Source organism: Hevea brasiliensis, chromosome 4 (genome assembly GCF_030052815.1).
Source record: "Hevea brasiliensis isolate MT/VB/25A 57/8 chromosome 4, ASM3005281v1, whole genome shotgun sequence".
Classification (NCBI taxonomy): domain Eukaryota; kingdom Viridiplantae; phylum Streptophyta; class Magnoliopsida; order Malpighiales; family Euphorbiaceae; genus Hevea; species Hevea brasiliensis.
Window position 1 is genome coordinate 896 of NC_079496.1, and position 27,790 is coordinate 28,685.

Consider the following 27,790-nt stretch of genomic DNA (forward strand, 5'->3'; position numbering starts at 1 on the left):
ACCATGAATCCAAGGATTAATTGATGAAGAACAAGACAAAGAACAAGTTTACGTAAGTGTTAAAAAGTAAATCAGTCACAATGTTCATATAAATGGTTGACATACCAATAGATCTTGGATCAAGATTGGATGTCCCTGATGGCATTGCCTGACTAGCACCCACAGCTGGAAAAGGAACATTTTGGGAATGTGGTGATGATTTTGAATTGGATGCATATGAGTTGACAGCGTTTTCATGTTTTTCATAGTAATTGGAAGGAGCTTTGAAATTAGGGTGCCTTTGTCAAAACTATTTGTCGCTCTTGGACATTAGCAGCCTCTACATGCATTTTACTGGCCTGCTCAAATGTATTTGGTCCATTCTGCTCAAACAAATGCAAACATTAAGCAAATTCAGCTCCTTTCAAATTTTATGAGCTATTCTGTGCCAGAGCCATAAAAGCAACATCAAGTGAAAAATGAATGACCATTACTCATTTGATCTTACCAGCAAGTCCTCGTGAGGCTTCATATCTTTCTCTCCAAATGATGTAGGATCCCATTTAACATTATGTTCCTCAGCGATGGCACTCAGAATTTTTATTTTGGTGGGACCATCAGGTGATTTGGCTGACAGTTTTTCCACCAGCTGCAAGAAGACAACCAAAATGATTACCAGCAACAATAAATTATAGAGTCCCACAAATTAACTAATACTGCACAAACTTACCAGGCGGCTGACACCACAATCTGGACGTAGTTCAACAGATGCAGAGACAAATTCTTTCCCATATTTTGCCGTAAAATGCTTCCGGACATCCATCAATTCAGGTATATCCGCACATCTTGGAGATGCAAAAATTACACTTGCGATTGCTTCCTTCAAGTCAATGGGACAATTTCTGAAATTTCCAAACAGATCAGTATGCAGAACCATTTATCATAAACCAACAAAATTTAAAAGGAAAAACATTTTTTATCTGGCGCAAGTATAGAATATTCACAAAATATCCTCTTCATAAGATAATTCAAGGATGGATAGATTATGTCAATAATATAGGCCAAAGCAATGTTGATCATATAAAAGCTTTCTCCTCACTCCACAAATGCGTTCCTTAGGGCAAATTTTCAGTTCTTTGGACACCTTTATGAGATACCCATACACCCAAACTAGAAATTCTTGCTGAAATAGAGCAGCCATACACTTAACTAAATTTCATGACTCAGTCCGCAAGAGCAAAGCCAGATAAATTTGATGCCAATAGATCAGGTTGTTAAACCACATGATCACTCAGAAATCCTTCATTGACAAGCACACACTAATACCAGTGAACTGAAGTGATTACTTACTGCTTGACTCATAAAAATACATGTGCACCTATGCATTGAATGACTGATTCTCTAAAATGGACACACCTTATATGGATACAACTTAAAGGATACTAAATTTGTTCAAGATCAAACAAAATTTACATACTTTTGCGACTCAATGATTGGCAAGCGCGCTACAATAAGTTCACAGTATATCTCAATAAGATCATATGCAGCCATTGTCTTCTCTTCCCGAACCACATGCTCAACCTGGAAAGCAAAAAAGAAACTTACATTAACCTAACCAGATGTCATTATCAATGTCTCCAACAGGGGCACCAGCCAATCGCAAATAGAATCATGTATCAGCAAAGAACAAACACCACACATACTTCTCTAGTAAGCAAGCATTTGATTACAAATACTGCAGCAACAAATATTAAGAAAGAGCATTAATATGAACCGTAGCACTGCAGCAACTCTCTAGATCCACTGCAGCAACACTAGACTAATTATCTAATGAGCTCCAAAAACAATATCCTAATCAAACTACTAGTCAAAATGATACAATGCTTGCATAGAATATAATAATACAAGATAAATAAATTTTCATCAAAACTAAAAGCTACGATTTTCTTGCTTGCTTCTTTTGCATCAGGACGCAGAATTGCAAAGTGTTCCGAGCATCTCATTCTACCTGTAATTACTGCCATCCCTAATACAAAATTCATTTTTGGGCCTAAATTTCATTCTAACTTTAAGCACAAAGTCTTGAAAGTAGACAAAATACTTCAAGTCTGGCCTCAAAAGAGCATAACGAACATAGCATGTAGAACAGCACAATACTGTGGAAAACCTCAATTCCTCATTACAAAACGTGGGAGGATCAAGAATCAATATCACTTGTGAACAATATCTATAAAAAAAAGGGAAAAAATAATTAAAAAAAAGCATTAATAGTACTAATACAAATCTTTCCGCGTACCCGAATTCTGGCAGTCTGGTCCTGGCCAGTCTCCAGCAATTGAGCCAATTCCCTCTTCAGCTGTTTCACCTGTGCATCTCTCTTATTCTTCAATAACTTTATGCGCGAAGCCGCTAGCTTCAAAGCCGTTTTGCTGCACGAAATAAATCAATTCAATACACTACCCAAAAACCCACGTAAAATCAAACTGAATAAAGCAGAAAAATTAAAAAAAAAATCGATTCTCTCAAATAAAGAAGAATTTACCATTTCGCCGGCTTGAAGCTCTTGTGAAGCATAGCTCTTCAATAGGCTCTGTTTTTTTCTTTTTTTTTGGACGAATGATAGATTGGAAAAGAGGGAATTTTGATTTGTATATGAGAAGAAGAGATTCTGATCTGCGTGAAATAATTATCAGAGATCTTAAATTGGAAAATAAACAGAGAATTTGAAGCGCAAGGAATCGAAATTTCGCGGAATCTCTTTTGCCATCGATTTTTCGCAATGAAAGAGTCGTCTGCTCGTCTTATTTCCGTTATTAAAGAAACCGCGTTGGTCAAAATCTGGTGTGGTAAGGAACAGCGAAATCAAATCATAGTTCTGACTTTTTACGTTGACCACTTACGGCTGCTGTGCTACCTTTTTCCCCTTTCACTTAAAAATCACCGCGGATCAAATTTTTATGAGTAGTTCATTCGATCGAATTTTAACATAATAGAATTAAATAGTATATAATTAAATTTAAAATAAATTTAAATTAAATTTAAATTTTATATTTTTATATAAATATTTAATTAAATATAAAATATATATATATATTTATAATAATATTTATAAATTTTTATATTTTTTATTTTATATAAAATAAAATTAAATATTTTATTAAATTATCAAATTTTTTAAAATATAAATTACTAATAAAAATAATTTTTTATATAACTTATTAATTAAAATATATAAAATTAAATAAATTTTAATATTTTTTAAGTAATAATGATTAGATTTAAAATAAATTTAAATAATTAAAAATAAAATTTAATTAAATTTATGATAAATTTAAATTTTAAGAGCATTAATTATATTAGAAATTGAACATGACATTTTCAGAATCACCCTGTCCGTTGCCATTTACGCTTTTGCTTTAAGGTCTGTTAAAGAGGGTTCCACTTCTTCTAGTCTGTTCATCCTGCGGCTGAAAATAATGATATCACGATTAACAATTCTATGTTGTGAAAGTATGATAGTAGAGCCCTGTAAAAAATGGACCTTGACCTTTCTTGTGAAAATTAAAAATTGACGATTTCTAGGCAGAAATGATTATTTTGGAAAATTTTAAAATAAATTTGAATTTGTTAAATAAAAGTTAAATTTAATTAACAAAAGGTGAAATTTTCATACTTTTTAATCTAAATTAATCTCGTTAAATTTAATCACTATTTACTATCTTTTTCCTTTTTTTTCACACAGTAATTTACCTGTTAATTATGATGACATTTGAACAGCATTATTGTAATCGTAAATATAAAAAAATTAAGTGCTAGCTTTATTATGGCCCTATTTAATAATAATTTTTAAAATAATATTAATATTAATTAAAATATTATCTCTTTTATTTATAATATTTAATAATATAATATTTAAATATTAAAAAATAATTTATAAAAAATTAACATATTTAATTTTTAGATATTAAAAAAATATTTTAATTAAAATTAATAAAATATCTCATTATTTTAATATTTAATATCTAATTTAATTTTTATTTTTATTAAATATTTTTACTTTAAATTATTATATATATAATTAATTTAATATTTTTATTTGATAATTATTAAAATAATTAATAATTATTAAAATCGCGAATATGTATAATCTAATAGTTAAAAGTTATTAAATGGTTAAACCTAGTTGGGCGTCAGACATAAAAGGACGTCGACCCATCAAAGCCACAGGGCAACGTCGACTTCTGAAATCAAATCATCAACGGCACTGCATTTATCACGGATTACACGCGTTCATCTGTTTCATTTTTGAATGATTTTGTGGCCAATCGTTAAACCCACTTGGGCCCACCGTTGTGCCTCTCGAAAGCAAAACCACGTCGTCTCGTGTCCATCTTCAACGTCAAGGTTTTATTATTGAAAATTAAACAGAAAAAAAAAATATATCATCGACTATTTAAGAGATTAATCCAACAAGGCAACAACCACCAACCCCTATTTGAAAATAGTTTTTAAAATGGTATTTAATATTTTATTAAAATAAAAATATTATTTTTTTATTTATATTATTTAATAATATAATATTTATATTAATATTTAAAAATTAAAAAAAAATGATTTATCAAAAATTATTCTTTCTAAATTTTAGAAATTAAAAAAATATTTTAATTATAATTAATAATATTATATTATTATTTTTTTAATAATAATTACTCATTAATAATTACTTAAAATAGCTAATATTGAAAAATAAAATTTTAATATTTAATAATTCACAATAAATAAAATAACTTTCAACTACTAAAATAGTTAACATCATTAGAGCAGTTAATACTAAATTAATTTATGTACTATACAACAAAAACAATTTAGAATAAAATTAAATTCCTCCGTTTTATAACATTAGTTTTTTTTATTCTGCCTCGTATTGAGCTAATATTAATTTAAAAATGAAATTAAATTGATTTAATTTTAAATTCAAATTAAATAAAAATTAATTAAAATCAATATTAAATCAGATCATTCAAATCTAATGCATTGTTATTATTAGTATATAGAGTTATTCAAATTTAATTCATGATACAACCAAAAACTATTTTGTAACTCACAAATTTTGGCTGCAATTCACATCTATTTATATGATTATATAAAAGCAAAGGAAAATAGTATTTTTCTCTCTTATACTTATATTTTCTATGAGTTTTAAATATATTTTTTAATTTTCACAAAAGTGTAAAAAAAAAGACAATTTTCTCACTCATATTTGACAACCTTTAATTAAGAGAAATAAATAAATTTTAATTTAAATTGACTTATTTATTATTTGATAACTCCTACTTTTTAATTAATTTTCTTTATTCTATTTGGACTTTACACTTTTTTTTTTCTTCATAATTCTTCAAATTATGTTTATGGAATTTTTTTTTTCTTTGTTAGATTATTTTTCTGTAATTTTTCTCTTAATTATATTATAAATTATTTTATGTATAATGTGAATCATTAGAGAAAAATATATTTTAAAAATTATAAATAATGCATAATACAAAACATGTACATTATATTGGAAAATTAAAAAGATAGACAACACTATAATAACCGATTTAATCTCAATTTAATTTTCCTTTCATATCTTACCTTTTTTCCATTTTTTGTTTTTCTGTTTATTTTTTAGTTTTTTATTTTCTATTTTTATATATTTTAATTATATCAATTAACATATTATTCAGATTTTAAAAGTGACAAAAATCACAATAGACGATTTGCATTGCCATTTTGGGTTATTTTATAGGATGTTGAGGTGCATGCTGCTTTATTTATGCATACGGTAACTGGACTGTCAAAAAGATTGTATTTTTCAATAATAAATGAATATCATTTCAATAGACTTAAAAAAGCTACAAGGGTTGCACTTAAACGGGGGAAACCAAAGGGGTACTTGAACGATCTATCTGCCTTTGTATGAACTTGCTAAAGATAATTGTCTAACAGATTTTTAAATAACTCTCATGCTAATAAGTATGTCAACTCTTATTTAAATTTCTGCATTATGACATCTCATTTTCTTTTTTTCTTATATTTTCTAATACTATTTAGAATTTCTTAGGATTTTAATTTTAAATGTAAAATTGATATTTGACAACAATTCTAAACTCTTAGAATTCCAATTTATGAAAATTGAAGTTTGAAATAGTTGTTGTATAAGCAATGAATATTTTAAATAGAGATAAAATTAAATTTGTCTAATAGTCTTTCAGTTAATGAAAGTTTATAGTATAAGATTTTACTTAATAAATTACAGTATATAATTTTTCAATATTTCTAATGAAAGACAATAAATTTTATTCTTAAAGTGCATAATTTATCACTGTTTTCATATATTTAAAATCAATTAAACACTTTAATGGTAAAAAAATTATTGCAATAACTTTTTATCATCAAAATTGTGGTGAACAATGTTGTATTATTATTAATGTAAATAATTTTTATATTATTTATCACTTCTATTATCAGAAAAAGTTGTTTTTTATTCATATGGAAATATTTCGGATGGCTAAGTTTTTCTTACTCATGAATTTATGAATTTTAAACCTACTTTTCTATTTTAAGTATCCTTGAGTTCTTTTTTTTTTTTTTTATGTTATGATGGATTTATTAATATATTTCTTTTAAATTTAAAAATTAATATTTATTTATAATTAATTATAACTTTGAAAATCTAATAATATTATTAAATATTAGAAATTTATTATATATTACTAATTTTCTATTTTGAATGTTTAATATTTAAAATTTTAAATATATAAAATATACTCAACAAATATACACTTAAACCAATTTATTAAATTATTTTAACAATATCTAAACTTTTAATGATCAAAATAATATTTAATGTAAATAAAAAATATCTTTATCAATATAATTACTTTTTTATATAAAAAATTAAATTAAATTATTAATAATGTCCCGTTGCGCGGACATAGTACTAGTTGAACAATCTAGAACAAGGAACAAACTAGAAACTTTTATTCAAAAAAGTATGCAAAAGCCATTACGTGCGCGCTCATTTATTGAATTTTATTTATTTCCTTCGGTATGAAGATTTCATTTGATTATCCAAGAAGAATACCTGACAGGTGCAATTACTTGTCCACAAGTAACAATAGATGCTGTTTGGAATGTGATTGTAAATAATATTATAATAGGACAAGCTAATACAGGAGAATTATTGACCTTCATGTCTGTGTTACCAGTTGCAAGGAAAAATAACAAACAGAGATCTCCACTACCAGGGAATTAGAAGACGTTCAAATACAAGAAGGGAAAACTTTCCCACACAAAGGAAATCATAGAAAACTCTTGTCATGTGCAAAAGCTAGCCTAAGATCACAGTACCCCAGCTAAAAAAAAAAAAAAATCCTATGTATATATAAATTTATCTATACACAAAGCAGACAGTTATCCTCGTGGTGCTACTATATATATATATTTTATGTTTTATTTTACTTTTTATTTATATATTTTTTTCAATTATTTAGATATTAATGTAAATACATGCTAATAATTATTTCTTTTAACATTATACATATTCATGAAAATATATTAATATTGTTTAAATACTTAAAAAATTGCGTTAACTTTTCAATTCATTAATATTTATGTCCTTTTAAGTAGTTAAATGTTAATATTAAGGAATTAAGTTAATAATTATTCTATTTAAATGTTAAAATTTATAAGAATAATATTTAACTCTTAATTTTTTAATATTCTATTAAATACACTCTAATTATAAATATAAATATTTTAATAATTTAAATAATAAAAATTAAAAACTAATAAATTAACGTGGAAAAGCACTATTTAGCTAGTCCTCTGATAAAATAGGGAAAATGACTCTTGTGAACTGGATAAAGTGTGCCCATCAAAGAACTATGAGGATAAAAATTAAACACAGATCCTTAACGTGAAAAGAAATGCAGCAGGACAAGCTTGGTGTATCGTTGTCAAAACAATTCCCTATGGTAAAGTTTTCTTACACTAACCAAGGGGAGTAAGTTCACATCCTTGCATAGAATCATCATTCCAGATTTCAATATGAGAGATTTATAATTTACCTCTGCATATTGTCATTCATTTTTTATAAGTCAATTCCTACATTTTGAAAAACTCATTAAAACGTTAACGTCTTTTGGCACCGTTAAACTAAAAGGTTATTCCATCCAATTTCAATCAATTTTGCCATTAAATCAGATGAGAGATAAATTCTTAAAATCCATAGCTACCCAACACCCAATTAACATTTTTGTTTTTTTTCCTTTTGTTCACTGTTTCTCTTTCTTCCATTCCAATTCACAAATATCCAATATTCATAGATACCCATTAGAGACACCATCGCAGCTCTCCTCCACTCAAGCCACAACGCTACCACAAATCCAACAAAACCCGAGACCCATCCCCACTATCCAAAATAACACTGAACGGCTGCTATCAACCCTTACTGGACTCAGAACAACAACTCATGAGATTGCAGTCACCAAAGCTATTTTGGAGTGAAATCGTTGAGTTAGAATGAGACACAATTGATTTCATGGTGGAAAACTAGTTAGTCGATGCCGCACAAGCCCATTACATGGTTAGGTTTCCAATCCCAAACTACTACTGCCATTTTCCCTTAAAAACCATAAACGCCCATTCATGCATATTTCCTCTCTACAAACTAACAATGCTTCTCTCCTTAAAGCATAAACCTAGCATCGCTTGTATTTATCTGACCTCTCAATTCCCTCAAAACCTTTTAACATGGTGAGCGAGGTGAGACTGAGTCAATGGAGTTGAAACGAGTGAGTTGGGTTTGTTGGTATGTGTGGTTGTTATATAGGAGTGTTTTGAGAGAAATGGTAAGAGAGAAGAGAATCTGTGGGTTTGTTGGCATGCATTGGTAAGCAAGGTTTGGATTGTTTGATTATGCTAAGGAGATTGTTTAGCATATGAGTACATGAAATGCTATCTCTATGAATGCATTGATGGTCATATGGGCAAGGAAGAGATGAGGAGAAGCTGCTTCATTCATAGAGGGAAGAAAATGCGGGAAGGTTTACTGATATGGGGAAAGAGATTTTAGTGATTTTAGTCTTTTTGCAGTACTTCAGCAGCAAAATAATAGAAAATGGATGGAAAGACCATTTAGTTAATGGTGGCAAAGGACAATGACGTTCTAGTGAGTTTTTCAAAATACAGAGACTGACTTGTAAGTAATGGCAATATATAGATATTAAATTATAAATCTCCCTTTCAATATTCCTTTTTGTCATCATATCCTCATAGTTTCAATATCTGCTCCAGAGCAAAAATAAAGTGCATGTGCTGATTTTATATACCATATGCATTCAACATCCCAAGGAAAAAGGCTTCACCATGTAAACAGATTATTTTCAAGTACTATTTTCAGGATCACTTAAAGCATTAAAGCTAATATAGGATTGCTATTTAAAATGGTTGTTCACTTTCCTAGTAAGACTACTTGTGTCCTTCAGCCATTGATGGCTACCCCTTTGTGATGAACCTAATAAGTGGGCTAGTTGTTGGTGATACCAAAACCAGAAGACTATACCATGAAAAATTAATGATTAAAGTTGTAAGAATTTTGAAAGATGAGAAGCTAAACGGTCAAACATGATCTAGATAATAGATTTAGGCAAGAAAAATTTAAATTTGTGATTTTGGAAATGAGAATCCATTGAAAAAAATTAGAGTATAATTTCTGTATTCAGAACTGGTAGGCTAACAAAAAATCATGGAGAAAGAAAACCAATGTCCATAATTCTTGAAAGAAGTCATTTTGCTTAGTGAAAAAATGAGTAAAATAGCACAGCTAATGCTCTTCACAGAGAAATCAGAGTTCAATCTTTGGACTACCTAACTGGCTCAGCAAAATTGCCATATCCATACCCTGTACCATAGTAGGTACAGCTGTCTCATAAGGGCAATCCCGAGAAAAACCAACCTTTCCAGATTTCTTCACTTTCTTTATGCAGCTCTTGAACTTTTCATGGCACTTGATACTCATTAAACCTGAAAAAAAGTATTACTACTCGTTAAATTAAACTAGTAAGAGAAACTACACATTTGATATAAACATTCCCAGTACAATGTTAATTATTAGCTACCTAGACAAAACAGACACAATAACATATAAAAGAACAGGCAAGTAACAGTTGTTCTGTGCTCTGACAAACTATTGGACTACATAACAGACATTATCACATTTCTACTTTCTTCATGTTACTACCAAGTTTAGATCACATAACAAGACTAAGATCATGAAACCTATGTGAGTAGATAGATATGGTACAGCATAATTGTTAAAATTATGACTTAAAATCCTAATGGGATTTGAAGAGAGATTTAAAATCCTAATGGGATTTGGAGAGAGATCTTTTCCTAATTTGAGTGAGAGAAATATTTCTCAATAGGATCTAGCAATATTTCCTATAATGAGTAAAACTCTTATTTTAGTGTTATTTCTAAATTGAGTAGGACTCCTAATCAGATAAGATTGAGGGAATTAACACTATAAATAGGAGAATGATAGAAAAAGTTATTTGGCTTTTGCCCATTGAAGAGAGTGGTTTTTGCTCATTAAAGAAAATGGTTTTCAGCTCATGAAGTGAAGCTGTCGCCCATTGTAGAGAGGGGCCTTGCCAATTGCTGCGGTTTTAACTCTGCCCATTGATGAGGGGCTTTTGCTCATTGCAGTGAAGAGAGCTTTCACCTTAAGGTGGAGTAAGTACATAGAATTACAGAGGAAGGGATTCTTGTCCATTGATGAGAGGGCTCTTGCCCATATAATCGAAGACACCCTTTGTGGTGTAGTATTATAATAGTAAATATATTAGGTTATGTATAGAGGAAACTAAGAGAGACTAACTCATATATTTACTATAAGCAGTTTAATGTTGTATGGGTTCTCTTGGGTTTAATTGGGCTTCTGAGTAGTATAATTTTAAACTTATAATAATGATTTATTTATTGATGATAGTGAAAGATGGCATGCCCGTGGATGTAGCCCTATGTTAAGAGGTTAAACCACGTAAATATTAGTGTTTTGTGTGTTTGCTTTGTTTTTTTGCAATTTACACGTTTCTGCAGTGCACAACAATAATCATATGGAGTTAGAATTCATTTTCTTATTACTTAGAATAAATCAGAAGCAAACAATATTGATAATTTTGGTGAAGTTCAAAAAGGTGCCAGGTAAATGTAAAGGGTTCATTTGGACAGAAGCAAACAGTATTATTATTATATTTGAAATTATAATTTTTACAATTGAAATGAAAAAATCCTTCCATATTCATTTCAAATGCACACCCATCCAAATGGACCCTAAAAAATTGACAACAGCAAATTGAAAGATAAATTTAAGTGAACCAGAAACGTAGAATTCATTTCTAGTGGATTATTGTATTTAGTATGATACAACTTAAAATGTGAAATTTAATTAAATTTCATATAATTTATGTTTAGAATAATTTTATAGTTGAAATTCATTTATCTTTAATATAATTTATTATAACCAAAAAAAAAAAAAATCCCCACTTCCTAAAGCCTATCCTTATTATATAATTTAGAATTGTTATTTTTATTATTAAAATACCCTCAACATTTTTTTTTGTAATGAATAAGTTTATTTAAATATGTTCAAATTAAGTTTAGTATTTAATTTCAAAATATTTATTTCAAATATTGTGTGTGTGAGAAAGAAAGTGTACGAGAAAGACATAATATGATATGATATGATTGTGTTAATCCTACGGAATTCATTTGAAATTCTACCTATTTTAATAAAATTTATGTTCAATTTTATAGAATTAAATTGAGGAATTGAAATCAATACTTTTCTTTTCAAATCAAACATGTAAAACTTGTAATTCAATTAAATTTCATAAAATTTTGTGAAATTCATTTGAATTCAAACCAAACGGGAATTCATTGGAATCAAATTTTCTAGAATCCATTCAAGGGCAATATCCTCAAATATGTAACTGGCAGGATATCTCATACCTTTCTTTTCAACGCACTCGTCATGAATCTTGCAACAGGCGTCCAGGTCGTCACATGGTTTCTCCCCAGGACAGCCAGTCCACCCTACTCCACAGTACTTTCCGTATCTAATCCCGATCGCTAAATTTCCAGCATTGGCCAACAAATAAAAGAAAATATCAATTACATGAATAGGCACAAAGAGAGATGAATTTTTACACTGAATGAGATAACAATTTCCAAGGCTTACAATTACAGTTCTCCGCAACGCAAGTTCTACTGCATTTCACCTGTAATTAATAGAAAATCGTGAGATCCAAGCAACAAATATTATTATTATTATTATTATTTTAGATTTCATGCATTCACCAGGTAAGGAAACGGATATTGAGGATAGGAAGTTAGGAACGAGAACTGACCTGAGAATCGTTTTTAGCGGAGTCGGCGAAAAAGGAGAGAAAGATGAAAACGATGGCGAATGTTACTACTGCCGCGGCGCGAGTTCTAACAGGAACAAACGAATCGAGCAGCATTCTTTTCCACTGCTGTATCGATTTTGGCTCCTGAAAGTTGCTTCTTCTTGTCCGCGTGTAGGTTTCTTACTCGATCGAAATTCGTTGATCAGCAATGGGATGACGCTCTTTCGTCGAATCAGCAAATGCCTTGTCAGCACATGCGGGTGTACAGTGCAGCCAATGCCAAATCGCCCTGCGGACCTGGACCTTGAGCAGTTATTGGCCGCGCTCAGAGAAAAACCCGAAATCATTGGACTAAAGGCCCAGAGAGTTGAAGCTCAAAAGGCCATTTATATTATCTCAGAGAACGACGCATTAGGATTAATCGATTTATATCAGCTCAGTCAATTGAAGCTCAAAAGCCAACATAGGCATCGGTAGTCCTATATAATCCAGGGAAATTTTTGAGATCCACGGTTATCATGAATGCAATTCCTAGATGTTGTCAAATTCATTCTAATTTCAGCGCCATGGCTCATTATCATGCCATGAGAACACAATCTCAGCAGATCCACGCACCGAATAAGATTTGAGCATCTACCAGTCCTTGACAACCAGCAAGCTTACTTCTAAAGTTGCAATTCAGTACCAAGCTAAATTATGCAGGGAGAATTGGCTAAAACTGCATTCACTTCTATGGATGTTTTAGTACCAGTAGCAAAGCCGATGAAAGACTAACTGTCAGGTTGATTGTTTATTAAAGATGTCAGCATCAGATAAATTTCAACACTGAAAAAATAAAGAAAAAACAACAAAAGCAACTTGATTCACAAACACATCATACATAATAACATATGCTCAGCTAGTCTACACAAAATATATAGCCAATTAGCATTTCTCCACCTCGTAAGTTAGAACCCTGCTTGAGGGGATTCAATACCAAATAGGCATTCCCAATTAAGCTAGTTCACCTCATTAATAGATAATTCATCTCACCCAGTATAATAATTCATCGCCATGATTGACAGTAAAGGAAATAATGCATTAAAGCCATTTCCATTATAGAATGGAGGTTACACTTGGCGAAAGTGGAAGTTTGACTACAGTAAAAAAGCATCAATGCAGCCAACCGCAGCACTGCTACTGCAATAACATGATTGAATGGTTACAATCCACTGTTCCTATTACTTGGCCTTTTTTTTGACAGGACCATCATGTAAATGTTTAAACATTGAGCATGATCAAGTAGAAGGCAAGCCATAGAAAAACTTGTAGCATTATCATCATTCATGAGTAACGATGAACTTTAACAAAGTTAATCGATCGTCAGTAACATCCTAAGCAGCTTCAAATGTAAAATTATTGAGGCAATCACAGTAACCCACTGATTTCTCAGCTTCAAAAATTTTGCAGAAAAACAAAAATTTGCAAGTAAAGTGCTTGCGATTCAATCGCTCAAAGGACAACAGAAGCTCACATATTCAATCCCGCGAAACACATTATATGAAGCTCTTCTTCTCAAGGATAGTAACCAGTGAAAGTAAATCCCCTTCCCACAATCTCACCAGCACAATACCAAGCAAAGCACTCCAGCCCAAACAAAGCAGCAATGCCAGCATCTTCGACTTTCAGCGCCTGTCTATTCTTCCATAAATTCTTCACATAGTCAAGTTCCTTCCAAAATGATTCACAACGATTGGGAATACTGTACCAAAGAAAAATAAAAGAAATGTCAAGAAAGAAATTAATATAAAAATTTTAAGTCGTCCACTTTGATATTTTCCACTAGCACATTAGTAAATAAATAAATGCGAGTGACACTCAGCGCTCAGGCTTAATCACCAATCATTTCAATAAAAGGCAACTGATGAGTCTTTATAAAAGGCAAAACTTAACTCAATTAGCAATGGAAATGCAACTTGAAAAGGGTACAGTTGGTAAAAACACATCAATATCAACAGAAATGCTCTAAGGTTGAAAAAAAAAATAATATTAATCTCCTTGGATAATTCTCAAAAAATGCAAGAAACAATCATTCTATTTGATCCTAACACAAATTTTCAAAAGTTGATTACCAAGGCAGCAGAGTTTGACTCTATTCACTATTTTTCTTTTCCCATATAAATCAAAATCCAGCCTTCTCCAAGACATCAGCATCATCCAATATGAATCACTGTGGCTATAAGGTCTTAGAGCCAAGTATGAAATGCCATCAAAACTGAACTTCTTTCTCCTTTTCTGAACAGCAGTAAAAGGAACTCCACTAGATCAGAAGCCACTTAAACAATGAGATGCTAACCTAGTCCAACACACACTAAGGGACATTTATATAATGCTGAACTTCAAAAATTATGAAAATGCAATCCATGGAAAACTTGATTTAACATGTGATGAAAAATAATAACCAAATTATCAATTATAAATACAATTGCACTACAAAATTAAACTAGGACTTCTAAGTCTTAGACACTATTCAAGTCCTACTGAGATTGTGAGAGCCTGATACTAGAAAAGAAGATAAGAGTTTCCATTTGGTTTGTAACTATTCCAACCCAAAAAAATATACAAAATCTTTCTTTGGCTTCAACACTTGTGACAATGTCAATTATGAGAATGTCAATGCAATATATGATTGTGATTGAGGTGCCAACACGGGTGGGTTCATATCTATAGGGACATTTTCAGTTGTTTGCAGATGTAACTATAGCACCGATAAGAGGCCCACCCTCGACGAAGATGGCAAATTAATGATGATGGAAACTAAAAAGAAATAATGTTATAGATAAATTTATACATCCAATTTGAAAAATACCATAACCCTACTTGATTGATAAAATTTAAAAAACAGAGAACGATTTTGTACTGCCAAATATTTTCTAAAAATACCCTCATATGAAACACTAGATGTAAAACAACTATCGGATTGATTGAAAATCTGCTCATAAAGAATCTGGATGATGTTAAGGCGATTGAGCTTGCAATGAAAAAGTCAATGCACACTCTTCATCCAAAAAGATAACAGAATGACACTTAGCAGAGAAGGCACTTTTTCTTTATGCAGTAATATCTTTCAACCAAACTTTTCAATAACTAGTTTTCTACAACTCAAATACAGAAATACTATGAATGGCCAATGAAATCTGATCAAACCCAACCATAAATTCATAACCGAAAAGAATTCCATGTGCTCAGGAATTTCATTTTCACCAAACAGCTTAAATCACAAACCATATGCTTCACTCTTTGTTTATCAATGAGCTTCTGGCTAAAGACATAGAAAACATTTCAAAATTTACAGAACAATAGTTGCATATATTAATCTAACAAAAAAATGATACATCTATTCTTCAGCAAGAAGTGTCATACTTGGCTGGCACATCCAGCCAACGATAATGCAAATCTTCACTTTAAGGTGGGAAAAAACATAAAATCCATACATCAAGTCCTCCAATGCGAGTAACTCTCCATTCATATCACAGTTAAATTTTTTTAAGGAGTAAGAAGAGAAAACCATTCATCAGCAATATTGAATTCCATGATAACAAGGGTACAAGAAGTAAAAACCAAGCAAGACGAAACCATTCATCAGCAACATTGAATTCCAAGATAACAAGGGTACAAGAAGTAAAAACCTAGCAAGTCGAGTGTAGAACAACCGCTTTGACAACAAGTTGCACTTCTCAACAGTGGGAGGTTCCTGAATATATTGCTTATTCTGCTCCAACAACTGCTTGTAGTAGGCAGTTCCATGCTTAGACACAAACTTAGAAGCTTCACATGCCTTGGACTGCAACTGCTGCAACTTGGACGCCATCAATTCCAAAAACTAAGCCCAAAACCGTTCAAAAAAAAATCCAATTCAGTAACCATAAATTCAGATTAAATAAAAAAACTACTCAAAACCAAAAACCCGTAAGTAACCCATAAAACAGGAATTCTAGAAAATTCAACTAAGCATATGATAATGCAACACAAGCAGTAACGGGATTCCTCCATCAGAAAACAGCCAATTAGGCAGACCCAATTAACTAATCACAAGAAAATGACGCATCCATATAACTTCGCAAACTATTTGCATCAAAAGAAGCTCCAAATCAAACTTAAACCTTAATTGCAATCATTACCGAGGATAAGCAACAAGCACGGGATAAAAGCACAAACGCCAACAGATCAAAACCCTAGCTACAATATACAAGACCATGCATATAAGCATCTAACACAATAGAAACAAGTAAATAGAGCAACCAAACAAAATCTGATGGGGAAAAAAAGGCTGATTTTGAGTACAACCGAGTAATCTCAGAAATCGAAGCAAAGAAAGTGAATAGAAAAAGGATTTACCTAAGAAGGAAAACGAAGAAAGCGTCAATGAAGGCGGCAAAGAGACTTAACAGCACGGCCTTTGCTTCCCTCGCCGCTTACCTTTACTGCGGAATGCGAGGGAGAGAGAGTGAGACAGACGGACGTGTTGGATTCAGTTGTTTTACCTTTCTTGGGTACCGTCACGGTCCAATTTCAAATCTGATTTCTGATTTTAGTCCGATTAATTCCCTATAATTTTGATTTGGTAAAAATGTCAAAGAAGCCCCTATAGTTTCAATCGAGCGCGGAATAAGTCCAAAATCAAGTATTTAATCATATAAGGACAGAATTTTTTAATTAAAGCCAAAAAAACCAATTGTTTGAAAGAAAAAATAAAATACTATTTTCTCAAATTTTTTAATAATAAAATGTTAAAAATAATAATTTTAATATTAAATGGTTTTTGTTGATACATTTTTTAATTTTATTTTCATTAAAAATAATAAATAATTTTAATATTTAAAATTAAGAAATAATACTTTATTATTAAAAAGATTATTCGGTAATCATTTATTTAGCCTTAATTAGAAAGTATAATGATTTATTTACTCAAAAATTTAATTTTAAACTTATTTGATCATCGACTAAAAACATATGAGCTTAATTTTTTTCATTTAATTTTGATGACAGTAGTTTTAGTTTGAGTTATACATACATATATCTATTGGCAAAAGTAAAAGAAAAGCATCAAATTTTGAGTGATTCGATGCCGGAGACGACCAAATCGATGCTCAAAGTTCACAAGTTGCAAGTCGGCTTGCTGTTGAGTTTCTCAAAGAAAAATAGCTTGTTGTCATCATTCACAGGGTTTACAGTGATCGCAAGTTTTGATACAAACATGAATTGAAGAAGTTCGAGATGCTGGGTGTGAGATTAATTAGTAAAAAGCAGAGCAGTGATAGCAATAATAAGACAATGTCATATCATTAAGTAAAAGAAATAGCGAGAGAAGGATTGCATGAAGGATGGGAGCTGTTGGAACGGAATGCATGAGCTGTCATTCTGTTGTGGGTTTGTTGCATTGTTGTAACTGTTCTTGGGTCTTGTTAAATAGGCTTATGTAATTGTAGAGAAGTCATGTATGAGTATTCATGAAGTTATTCTTTCTGTCTGTTTATTCTTTCTGTCTGTAATCTTTCTTGATTTCTTCTTCTTCCTTATGTACTTCTCTTTCTAGTTCAATAAAACCTCAGTTTGCATCATTTGATATTAGAGCTCACAATTCTCAGCTATGGCAGAAGGGACTCGATCACAAGAATGGCATAGAGAAATGGCAGCAATGATTACAGAATCTGGGCAGAGACAGGAGGCGACGTTATGGGCTAATATGGAAACTATGCTTAGAACTAACATGGAGGAATTGAAGACTCTGGGAGGCAATGAATCTCTAAAACTAGGAGATGGCGGTGCGCGGAGTTACGAAAACAGCAAGTTTGAGTTCGTGGGGAGAATTTCCCCATTTCAATGGTGAAAGGTTGGATGGTTGGTTATTGTAAGCAAAGTATTTCTTTGGTTGGTAATGTGGCGGTCAAAAATAGAGTAAAAGTAGCAGCTCTTCACTTGGAAGGGAAAGCTATTCAGTGGCATCAGGCTTTCATTAAGTCTCATGGTTTGGAAGCCTATCAAGATTGGAATGCTTATGTGTGCGCCTTGAATGCTAGTTTTGGAAGTCATGCTTAGGATGATCCTTTATCTGAATTGCGGAATCTCAAACAAACGGGGACATTACAAGATTATTTTGATGAGTTCGATGAATTGTATCTAAAGGTGGATGTAGCAAAGGAACAGGCATTGAGTTTCTTTCTCTCCAGATTGGTAGATGAGCTTCAAATGCCAGTGCGTATGTTTAAGCCAGGCACATTAGCAAAGGTTTACTCATTGACCCATTTACAGGAGATAACAGTGGCTCTCTCAAAAGCAAACCTAAGCCTCAAATTTGACCTCTTGATATATGGAAATCAGGTACTTCTTCTGTTAAAAATACTGCAATTGTTTCTACTTTTCCAAAGCCTATTACACCTAAGGAAGATGGAAAAATTTTACTTGCCCCTTCCACTCCAAGATTGCCAACACCTATTCCACGTAATAATAATCTTTGATAAGCAATGAGTTAGAAGAGAAAAGAGCGAAAGGGCTTCATTTTTTGGTGTGATAAGAGGTAAAGTCCAGGGCATAGATGCAAAAAGAAATAGGTTTTTACTATGGATTTGAGAGTTAAAGTCGGCAGAGAAGAGTTAGAGGAAGGAGGAGAGACATTTTAGGAGATAGTTAGGGAAGAAATGCAGTTATCTCTCAATGCTATAGGGAGAACAAAGGGTTTGCAGACTATGAGATTAAGTGGGAATTGTGGTAGGAGAATTGTACGAGTTCTTATAGACACAGGCAATAGTCACAATTTCATTAGCTCGCAATTGGCCAAGAAATTAGGATGTGAATCAAAAGAAGTTATGGGGGCTATGGTGGAAGTAGCTAATGGGCAGAGTTTGCCATGTCTAGCAGTGTGTAAAGCATTTTCATGGAAAATGCAAGGACATGTATTTATGGCTGAGATCTTTGTACTTCCATTGGAAATCTATGACCTCATTCTTGGGGCACAATGGCTTGCAATGTTAGGGGGAATACGCTGGAATTTTAAGACTTTAAAGATGGAAATTAAATGGGGTGGTGCAACTTGTATTTTACATAGCGATGATAGTAGTCATTTAGAAATGGTTGGGGCTAGGAAAATGGAGAAGATTTTGTAAAAATGACCTCAGTTAGTAATGCAGTTAATTGTTCCTAATAATCCGAGGGCTATGGAATATTATACTCTAGATGGTTTAGATGTGCAAAAATGGCTTGAATTAGAATCATTGTTGCTGCAATATGATAATATTTTCTTGGATCCTGTAAGGCTGCCTCTAAGAAGTAGCCATGATCATAAAATAATTTTGCAAGAGGTGGCACAACCAGTTAACGTCAGACCGTATAAATATGCTTCATTTGAAAATGATGTTATTGAGAAGTTGATTAAAGAAATGTTAGAGGCTAGGGTTATTCAAAATAGCACTAGTTCTTATTGTAGCCCTGTGATTTTAGTTATATATATATATAAAAAAAAAAAAAGATAATTCTTGGTGGATGTGTATTGATTATCAAGCATTGAATAATCTTGCAGTTAAGGACAAGTTTCCGATACTAGTAATTGAGGAGTTGTTGGATGAATTGTACCATGCTACTATATTTTCAAAGTTAGATTTCAAGTCTGGTTATTAACAAATATGCATGCACCCTCTGGATGTACCTAAAATGGCTTTTAACACCCATGAAGGCCATTACGAATTTCTTATAATGCCTTTCGGCTTAATAAACCACCTGCAACATTTCAGAGTCTCATGAACTCTATTTTCAAGCTATACTTGCACCACTTTGTATCTTTTTTTTTTTATGATATTCTTGTGTACAGTGACAATAGGGAGTAGCATGTGCAGCATTTGCAGCTAGTGCTTCAACTTTTACGGGATAATAAGCTAGTAGCCAAGTGTTCTAAGTGCTCATTTGGATGCACTCATATTGAATATCTTGGGTACATTATTTTGGCAGAGGGAGTGAGCACCGATCTTGCTAAAATTGCTGCAGTCCGTGATTGGCCAATTCTAGCTAATGTTAAGATATTACCGTAGACTTCCTCATGGCTATGGTAAGATCGTGAAACCATTTATGGAGTTACTTATAAAGGATAATTTTGTTGTGTGAATTAGTTGAAATGGCATTCGAAAGATTGAAAGAAGCAATGGTTACTGCCTCGGTGCTTGCATTACCTAATCTAGAAAAATTATTTGAAGTGGAGACTGACGTGTCTGGGGTTGGGATAGGCACTGTGTTGATGTAATGCGGTCAACCAATTGCGTATCTAAGTAAGGCATTATCTCCATGAAATCTGGCTTTTTCTATTTACGAAAAGGAAATGCTGGCTATTTTGTTAGCAATCAAGAAATGGGAACATTATCTTCTGCCCGAACACTTTGTGATCAAAACTGATCATCAAAGTTTGAAGTATTTGTTAGAGCAGAAGTTAACAACGCCAGCACAGCAAGCTTGGATGACAAAATTATTTTAGTTTGACTATGAGATTTGTTATCGCAAGGGCAAGGAAAAATACGTTGCTGATGGTCTTTCTCGAATACCTTCTCTAAGTTCTTATGCCATTACAATTTCTATTTTAACATTTGAGTTGTTATCTCAAGTTCAGTCATCATGAGATTCAGATCCTGTACTTCAAGCTATTATAGCTGATAAGCAAAATGATCCTGCTTCGCATTCCAAATATACTTGGCATTTGAATCAGATGAGAAGGAATGGCAAGTGAGTTGTAAGCAGTGATGTTAATTTATGGAATGCTTTGATTAAGGAATTTCATGAGTCTTCGATGGGTGGTCATTTAGGTGCTATAGTCATAGCCAAACGACATTCAGTGGTGGAATTTTGGTTTGGGCAATGGAAGGATGTTCAGAATTATATACGCTGTTGTGTGACTTGTCAGCATTATAAACCAGAGAATATAGCTCCACCGGGCTTGTTATATCCCTTACCAATTCCAGAAGTTGATTTTCAGAACATTTCTATAGACTTATTTCTATAGACTTATTGAGGCTCCACTAAAATCTCAATCTAAGACAGTTATCTTGGTTATTATGGATTGCTTGACTAAATATGCCCATTTTGTGGTATTATCTCATCCATGTACTTCAAAAGAGGTGTCACAAGTGTTCCTTGATACTATTCACAAGCTTCATAACATGCCTCACTCAATAACAAGTGATAGAGACCCTATCTTTATGAGCAACTTCTGGAAAGAATTCTTTTTACTGCAAGGAGTGAACCTTAATGTGTTTACAGCCAATCATTCGCAGACAGATGGCCAAATGGAAGTTGTTAATCGATGCTTGGAAAGTTACTTGCGTTGCATGGCAGGAGATATGCCACATTTATGGATAAATAGCTCTCTTTAGCAGAGTACTGGTATAATACATCCTACCATTCCATCATTCACACTACACCATTCAAGGATTTGTACGGGCAGCCACTTCTAATTAATTCGCCATGCTTCCCTCATGACTCAAGGGTAGCAGCAGTAGATGCTTGCTTGCAGGATAGAGAGGCTGCTATTTCAATTTTAAAAGACTATTTGCAAAAAGCTCAAAATCGTATGAAGTTATTGGCTAATAAGCATCATACAGATCGAGAGTTTAGGGTAGGTGACTAGGTTTGGGTGAAATTACAAGATTATAAACAAATCTCTACTACAGTTATAAGGTCTAAGTTGTGTCCTAAGTACTATGGACTTTTCCATGTTATTGACTGAATTAGTTCTATGGCTTATCGTCTTGATTTACCAGCTGAGGTTTTGATTCACAATGTATTCCATGTATCTTTACTTTGCCCTGCTCAAAATGCTAACCCAACTCAGCTAATTTTACCAACATTGGTCCCTACTCCTTTGGTGGTTTCATAATCTATTACAGACCGTCAAATGGTTCTTTGTCATAATCAAGTTGCCACACAACTTCTGATTCATTAGAAAGAACTTTCACCAGCTGAAGCAACTTGGGAGTATGCCTTTTATATGCGTCTGCTTTTTCCAGAGTTTCTTGGGGACAAGGAACCTTTCAACCTAGGGGTATTGATACAAATGTGAATCGAAGAACTTAGAGATGAGGGGTGTGAGATTAATTAGTAAAATGCAGTGCAGTGGTAGCAATAATAAGATGATGTAATATCAATAAGTAAAAGAAATAGCGGGAGAAGGATTGGCGTGAAGGATGGGAGCTATTGTAATGGAATGCATGAGCTGTCATTTTGTTATATTATAACTAAATGCATGAGCTGTCATTCTGCTGTGGGTTTGTTGCGTCGTTTTAACTATTGTTGGGTCTTGTTAAATAGGCTTATGTAATTGTAGAGAAGTCATGTATGAGTATTCATGAACTTGTTCTTTCTTTTTGTAATCTTTCTTGATTTCTTCTTCTTCCTTACGTACTTCTCTTTCTAGTTCAAACTAAATTTATCAGTTGGTATTGCCAATTGTAGGTGTTGTGGGTATTCGCTTAAGGGGTGAATGGGGTTATGGGGATTAATAATATTATAATATAATAAATTTTATATTATAATATTATATAACAAATAATATTCAAATATAATATATAAAAATAAATATAACTAAAATATATAAAATATATTTATTTTAAATTCAATACTTTAATAAAATATTTAATTTTAATAACATTAAATTATATTATTGTATTTAAAATGTTTATTATAAAATATATTAAATATTTAAATATAAAATTTCAATTATAAAACTATTTTATTAATAAAATAAAATTTTAAATACTAACTTTTCAATACTTAACAGAAAATTTACTTGTGTAAAAAATTAAATAAAAAAATTTACCGCGTTATAATTAGGATCTATTGAAATATAATTCATAAAATAATTTATATATATATATAATTAAATATAATTCATAAATTCTTCATAAAAATAAATTAATTTAAAAATTAGTTCAATTCAATTTGATTCAATTTAAATATATAAAATTACTATTTAATTCGATTCGGTTTGATTTAATCGATTTTTTTTCTCTTTAAAGCTGAACTGAATCAAAATAACTAAAATTTTTATAATATAAAACTAAACTGATTAAATTTTAAAATCAAATTGATTGAATTGTATTAATTTAATTCGATTCAATTTTTCAATTTGAACCAAAATCTGCTCACTTCTAATTTTGATGACTTGAAACTCCTAGTTAAGTTATCCAATCAAACAAGACTTTAGTGTGCTTTTTTTTTTTTTTCGAACTCAGGCCGTCCAATGGGCCTAAAATCTAAACCCAAGCCCTAACTGAAATGTGCCCACCCACAATACAAAACGGCAGTGTTCAAAGAAGCATTAGAAGATTACAGAAATAGAACACAGACAACATAGAGATCACCACTGCTCCAGCGAACCTTTGCACTCGTAACTTGCAAGGGGAAGCAGCGGCAGCAGTATAGCAACAGTTGCCCCGCAGCAATTACCCAAAAATTGCCACTTATTGATTCTCTTTTCTCTCTTTCTGAGGTGCTCTTTAATCAGAGTCTTTTATCTGCATTTTATTCTTTAGCTATCAAAATCATTCCATCGCTTTTGGTCTGTTTCCTCTGACTCGCTTTCTTCTGTTTCTATTTCAATTTTAGTTTATATTTGTTTAGGAATTAATACTCTTGTACTGGTTTTTTACTTTGATAATTTTAGGCGAAGATTGGGTTTGCGCCACTTTTGAGCTCGAAGAAGAGATTTGAAGTTGGGTTTCCAAGGAAAATGGCTTGGATTCAGGAAAAATGTGAGGCAGAAGTTGGGAACAAGTTGGAGGTGGTTCGGCCTGGCGGCTTGAGACTGAAGTTTAATCTTAAGATTCTTTTGAAGCTCTCAGAACTGAGCAGGTTTTATAGTGCCCGCAACCGCAAATAGGCTCTTTCTTTACTTGTAATGCTTGCTATTTGTGTTTTCTTGTTTCTTAGATGTTGGTGGAGATAACCTCTATTTGCTTTCAGCTACAATTGCGAATATTTAATGTTGTTTTCTTTTGAGGGGGGAAGAAATTGAATCTGGTAAAGGTTTTGTGAAAAATGAAGAGATGATTGGATAAAGCAAAAAGTAATATGTGTTTTATAGAATATGAACATGGATTGGTTGACGGGTATATAGTCAATTGTTAATGACAGTTGTTGTCATTGAACCTGTTTAGCTTGCTTCACTCTACGCTGCATGATGATCCTCAATATCTTGCTTTGGTTGTTGAATTAGTAATAGCAATTGTGTGATTGTTCGAAAGATGTTAAATGAATTCACAAATCCTGACAATTTAATTTGTGTAATTCTTCCTTAATCCTTATCTTATTCTGTTGATTTACTGATATTTTCATGATTAAATGTTCCAATGTCTGCATGAACTGCCTCTTCACTACTAAGATAAATTTACTATTGGAGTTGCTCTGCATAAAAGCATGGTCATGACTGAACTCTTAGTGTTTGTTGACATGCTTCAATCAAACTCATTGCCTCTTTTTTTTTTTTTTCTTTTTTTTTTTTAATAGAGAATGATATATTCCTTCACATTGCACAATTCTGGAATATTTTGGCAGGCCTAAGCAGTCTTCATATTTCGATATCACTATTTTGTATTTTTCCTTATTTCAGCTATTTGGAAGCTGTTAATTGTACTTATAAGATTAAAGGAAATTATTACCCAAACCCTTGTGCAATCTCTGTTTGTGATGTATGGCTTACTTGATTCTCTACTCCTGGAACCTGTTACCGTTGTATTAAGGTGAAGTTGTATCCATGGTTGTTAGAACTGGCCTGGCCTAACCGGGAACCAAACAAGCGGCCAGTCTGGTTTAGGTAAAAAAATCTTTTTTTTGAAAACTAGGTTTAACATTTATGAACTAGCTGGCTAACCAGTGAACTGCTCAATCTGGCCAGGTTAAAAACAGAAGGATAATCTTAATAAAAAAATTTTAAAGCTTGCTAGCAAAGGGACTAGCGCCGGGGGCCCCCCCCCCCCCCCCCCTCCCCTGTGTCTCTCTCTCTCTCTCTCTCTCTCTCTCTCTCTCTCTCTCTCTATATATATATATATATATATATATATATCAAATTACATCTATTAATTTACTACATAAAATATATTAAATTTTTTTTTCTATTAACTTAAATTATATTGTATTAATATAAAGTAATTAATAACTATTAAGTGTTACAATTGGAAAGAAAGATGAAGGTTTATCCATTTCACAACATTTGACTTGAATAACTAATGGTATCAATCATTTATTTTATTAGTATGTTGACTAAAGTTATTGAATTATTTTTCTATTTTATAATCTTTATTTTAATAATTATATATAAAATATATCAAACAACTAATTTTAATAATGCACTATTATTATTTTGAAGAGATTGTTAATTCTATGGTATATAATTAATATTTATTTAATAGTTTATCCTTAAACCCCGATTGAACCTTATACTATTATTCTTCTATCTTCACCAGATCAACAACCGTACTGGGTTTGAAAAGTTTGATTGTATCTCTTGTCTTTGTCCTGGCAGAAAATGAAAGAAATTGTACCATTTGCACATAGTTTTTGTTTAATAAACTAAATGAGGTTGAAAATTGATGATTTTCTCACCCTAAGTTTTCACTTCATTATGTAATAGTATAATATGTTTGTTTGTACTTCAATTTCTTGAATCCTTATGTGGTTTAATAGTAGATTTTCTCATTTTAGGATTTTTTAGGGGAGTTGAGTGCATGTAAGAGGTTCATGAATCCAGGATTGGACAGTGTAGGGAGTTGGAGTGGCTTTCATGAGTATGAAATTTAACAGGCAATGAAGTAGTGGCTGCATCAAGGATTTTGAGATTCCCTGGGAACACTTTGCGTATGTTATGAAGGCTGCTTCCATCTGACTGCAGAATCAACAGTTGTGGAACATACCAGGCAAGGAAAGTGCAGGATTCTTAGACACGGGTGATAAACTTTCAATTGAGAAGCTATCTAATATGTAAATGTCTCAGTAAAAGAAGATTATTTGTTTTGGTAGTTAGAGTTTGTCATTTGCAAGTTGAGAAATTATCAGCCAGTTCTCAATTGCTATTTAAACTATTTTAAATGTTATTAATGACCATTTTAGTTCAAAGATTAAAATCATACAAACTTTAGAAATTACTTAAATAACAGTAATCTTGTTATATTAGTTTGCCGTTGGATGGAGATGGTGTTTTATGGGAGCATTCGGATCTGCTACAAATATTGCTCCAATTTATAATATTTATAACACCAGGCACATATTTCTTTCGCCACCACATGGATGACCCATTTATGGAAAAAGAAGGAAAAAAAAATCATTTATCTGCTTTGTGATTGCATTTCAAACCTTCACTTGATTATAGACCATCTTCTGTATTGCATTTTAGATTTTGCTTTACGAAGAATATTGCTGTATTTAAAATATATTGTTGCTCATAAAAGATTTTGTTACATAGCTTTTGAGTGTCTAAATTAGTAGTTACTCAAAGCTAAACCAGAAAAACTTTTATTTGATTTGATTTATCTGTTAATGGTCTTTGTAATGCCTCTATTTGCAACCCTTTGCTGTGCAGATCTATGTGCATGTGCATGTGTGTTTTACTTTTTTTTCCCCTTTACTTTTGTTAATTCCTCTAATATTCACACAATAATGTTTTGCTTTGTATCTTCTGTGCAGGGAAGAAAAATGACAATTCATTAAAAGCACTGTCCAGTCTAAGTGTGGAAACAACGCTATTTGAAGATGTTGCAATGAGGTGATATAGTTTTATACTCATTTGTTGCAATAGGTGAGAATGGATTTGCTTATGCATGAGGAAAATTGTCACTGTGCATCAGTTATATTTTATTTAACTTGGATATGAGCTTAAGTTCTCGAATTTTGGAGGAGCTTGTCTTGGATATGCTTTCTTAGTCGATAGTTGATGGACTAGACATTTGGTGGAAATGAAATTAATTAGTTAATAATCATGAGAGATATTTATCATTTGGGTGAGTTTATCTAAATTTCCTTGACAGCTTTGAGGCAGGATTATTTTTTCAAGATAAAATAAAATGCGAAGAGATTCATTAATTGAACAATCAATCCCGGTTTTCTTGAATGCAGAAGACGAATTAAGTTTATGATCGGAAAATTCCATTAACATTTGTCTGTCTTGAACATTTCGTATTGCAATTTCATACGAAAATTCCATTAAGCGCCTGACTTCAGAGTTTGGAGACACTGCCACTGAACCTACACTTCGTAGAGCTTACTCTTACTAAAAAGACTGCAGAAGAAGGGAAGGATCTCAGTGACCGACTCCATTGTGTAAGAATGATGATGACTAATTAAGCTAATCATTT

The 27,790-nt window shown here is 31.9% G+C and overlaps 4 protein-coding genes across 4 annotated transcripts; 1 reads left to right on the forward strand and 3 right to left on the reverse strand.

Annotated features, from left to right (window-relative positions):
* Positions 1-269: 269 nt before the first annotated feature.
* LOC131179088 (uncharacterized) lies at positions 270-2,774 on the reverse strand. The gene is made up of 6 exons (XM_058144793.1): positions 2,522-2,774; positions 2,276-2,408; positions 1,457-1,560; positions 710-881; positions 488-628; positions 270-362 (listed from the first exon to the last, which is right to left on the reverse strand). The coding sequence occupies exons 1-6, from the start codon at positions 2,551-2,553 to the stop codon at positions 270-272; spliced, it is 675 nt and encodes a 224-aa protein (XP_058000776.1). The 5' UTR covers positions 2,554-2,774.
* A 6,935-nt stretch (positions 2,775-9,709) lies between these two features.
* On the reverse strand, positions 9,710-13,412 carry LOC110633704 (probable phospholipase A2 homolog 1). The gene is made up of 4 exons (XM_021782427.2): positions 12,432-13,412; positions 12,263-12,302; positions 12,034-12,153; positions 9,710-10,044 (listed from the first exon to the last, which is right to left on the reverse strand). The coding sequence occupies exons 1-4, from the start codon at positions 12,543-12,545 to the stop codon at positions 9,866-9,868; spliced, it is 453 nt and encodes a 150-aa protein (XP_021638119.2). The 5' UTR covers positions 12,546-13,412; the 3' UTR covers positions 9,710-9,865.
* A 315-nt stretch (positions 13,413-13,727) lies between these two features.
* Positions 13,728-16,765, reverse strand: LOC131179107 (uncharacterized). Its single transcript, XM_058144824.1, has 2 exons — positions 16,100-16,765; positions 13,728-14,172 (listed from the first exon to the last, which is right to left on the reverse strand). The coding sequence occupies exons 1-2, from the start codon at positions 16,279-16,281 to the stop codon at positions 13,986-13,988; spliced, it is 369 nt and encodes a 122-aa protein (XP_058000807.1). The 5' UTR covers positions 16,282-16,765; the 3' UTR covers positions 13,728-13,985.
* A 2,826-nt stretch (positions 16,766-19,591) lies between these two features.
* LOC131179089 (uncharacterized) lies at positions 19,592-26,366 on the forward strand. Its single transcript, XM_058144794.1, has 4 exons — positions 19,592-19,861; positions 23,818-24,003; positions 24,109-24,296; positions 26,155-26,366. The coding sequence occupies exons 1-4, from the start codon at positions 19,592-19,594 to the stop codon at positions 26,171-26,173; spliced, it is 663 nt and encodes a 220-aa protein (XP_058000777.1). The 3' UTR covers positions 26,174-26,366.
* The last annotated feature ends 1,424 nt before the right edge of the window (positions 26,367-27,790 follow it).

Excerpts from the sequence above, each read along its gene's own strand:
- LOC131179088 (XM_058144793.1), bottom strand. The coding sequence starts at position 2,553 with ATGCTTCACAAGAGCTTCAAGCCGGCGAAATG. Across the intron at positions 2,409-2,521 it reads AGCTTCAAGCCGGCGAAATG|CAAAACGGCTTTGAAGCTAG; the intron begins GTAAATTCTTCT and ends TATTTCGTGCAG. Across the intron at positions 363-487 it reads AGCCTCACGAGGACTTGCTG|AATGGACCAAATACATTTGA; the intron begins GTAAGATCAAAT and ends TTGTTTGAGCAG.
- LOC110633704 (XM_021782427.2), bottom strand. The coding sequence starts at position 12,545 with ATGCTGCTCGATTCGTTTGTTCCTGTTAGAACTCGCGCCGCGGCAGTA. Across the intron at positions 12,154-12,262 it reads CGTTGCGGAGAACTGTAATT|CGATCGGGATTAGATACGGA; the intron begins GTAAGCCTTGGA and ends CTGGAAATTTAG. Across the intron at positions 10,045-12,033 it reads CGAGTGCGTTGAAAAGAAAG|GTTTAATGAGTATCAAGTGC; the intron begins GTATGAGATATC and ends ACTTTTTTTCAG.
- LOC131179107 (XM_058144824.1), bottom strand. The coding sequence starts at position 16,281 with ATGGCGTCCAAGTTGCAGCAGTTGCAGTCCAAGGCATGTGAAGCTTCT. Across the intron at positions 14,173-16,099 it reads TTCTACACTCGACTTGCTAG|TATTCCCAATCGTTGTGAAT; the intron begins GTTTTTACTTCT and ends TCTTTGGTACAG.
- LOC131179089 (XM_058144794.1), top strand. The coding sequence starts at position 19,592 with ATGCAGTTAATTGTTCCTAATAATCCGAGGGCTATGGAATATTATACT. Across the intron at positions 19,862-23,817 it reads AAGAAATGTTAGAGGCTAGG|CGAACCTTTGCACTCGTAAC; the intron begins GTTATTCAAAAT and ends CCACTGCTCCAG. Across the intron at positions 24,004-24,108 it reads AAATCATTCCATCGCTTTTG|GCGAAGATTGGGTTTGCGCC; the intron begins GTCTGTTTCCTC and ends TGATAATTTTAG.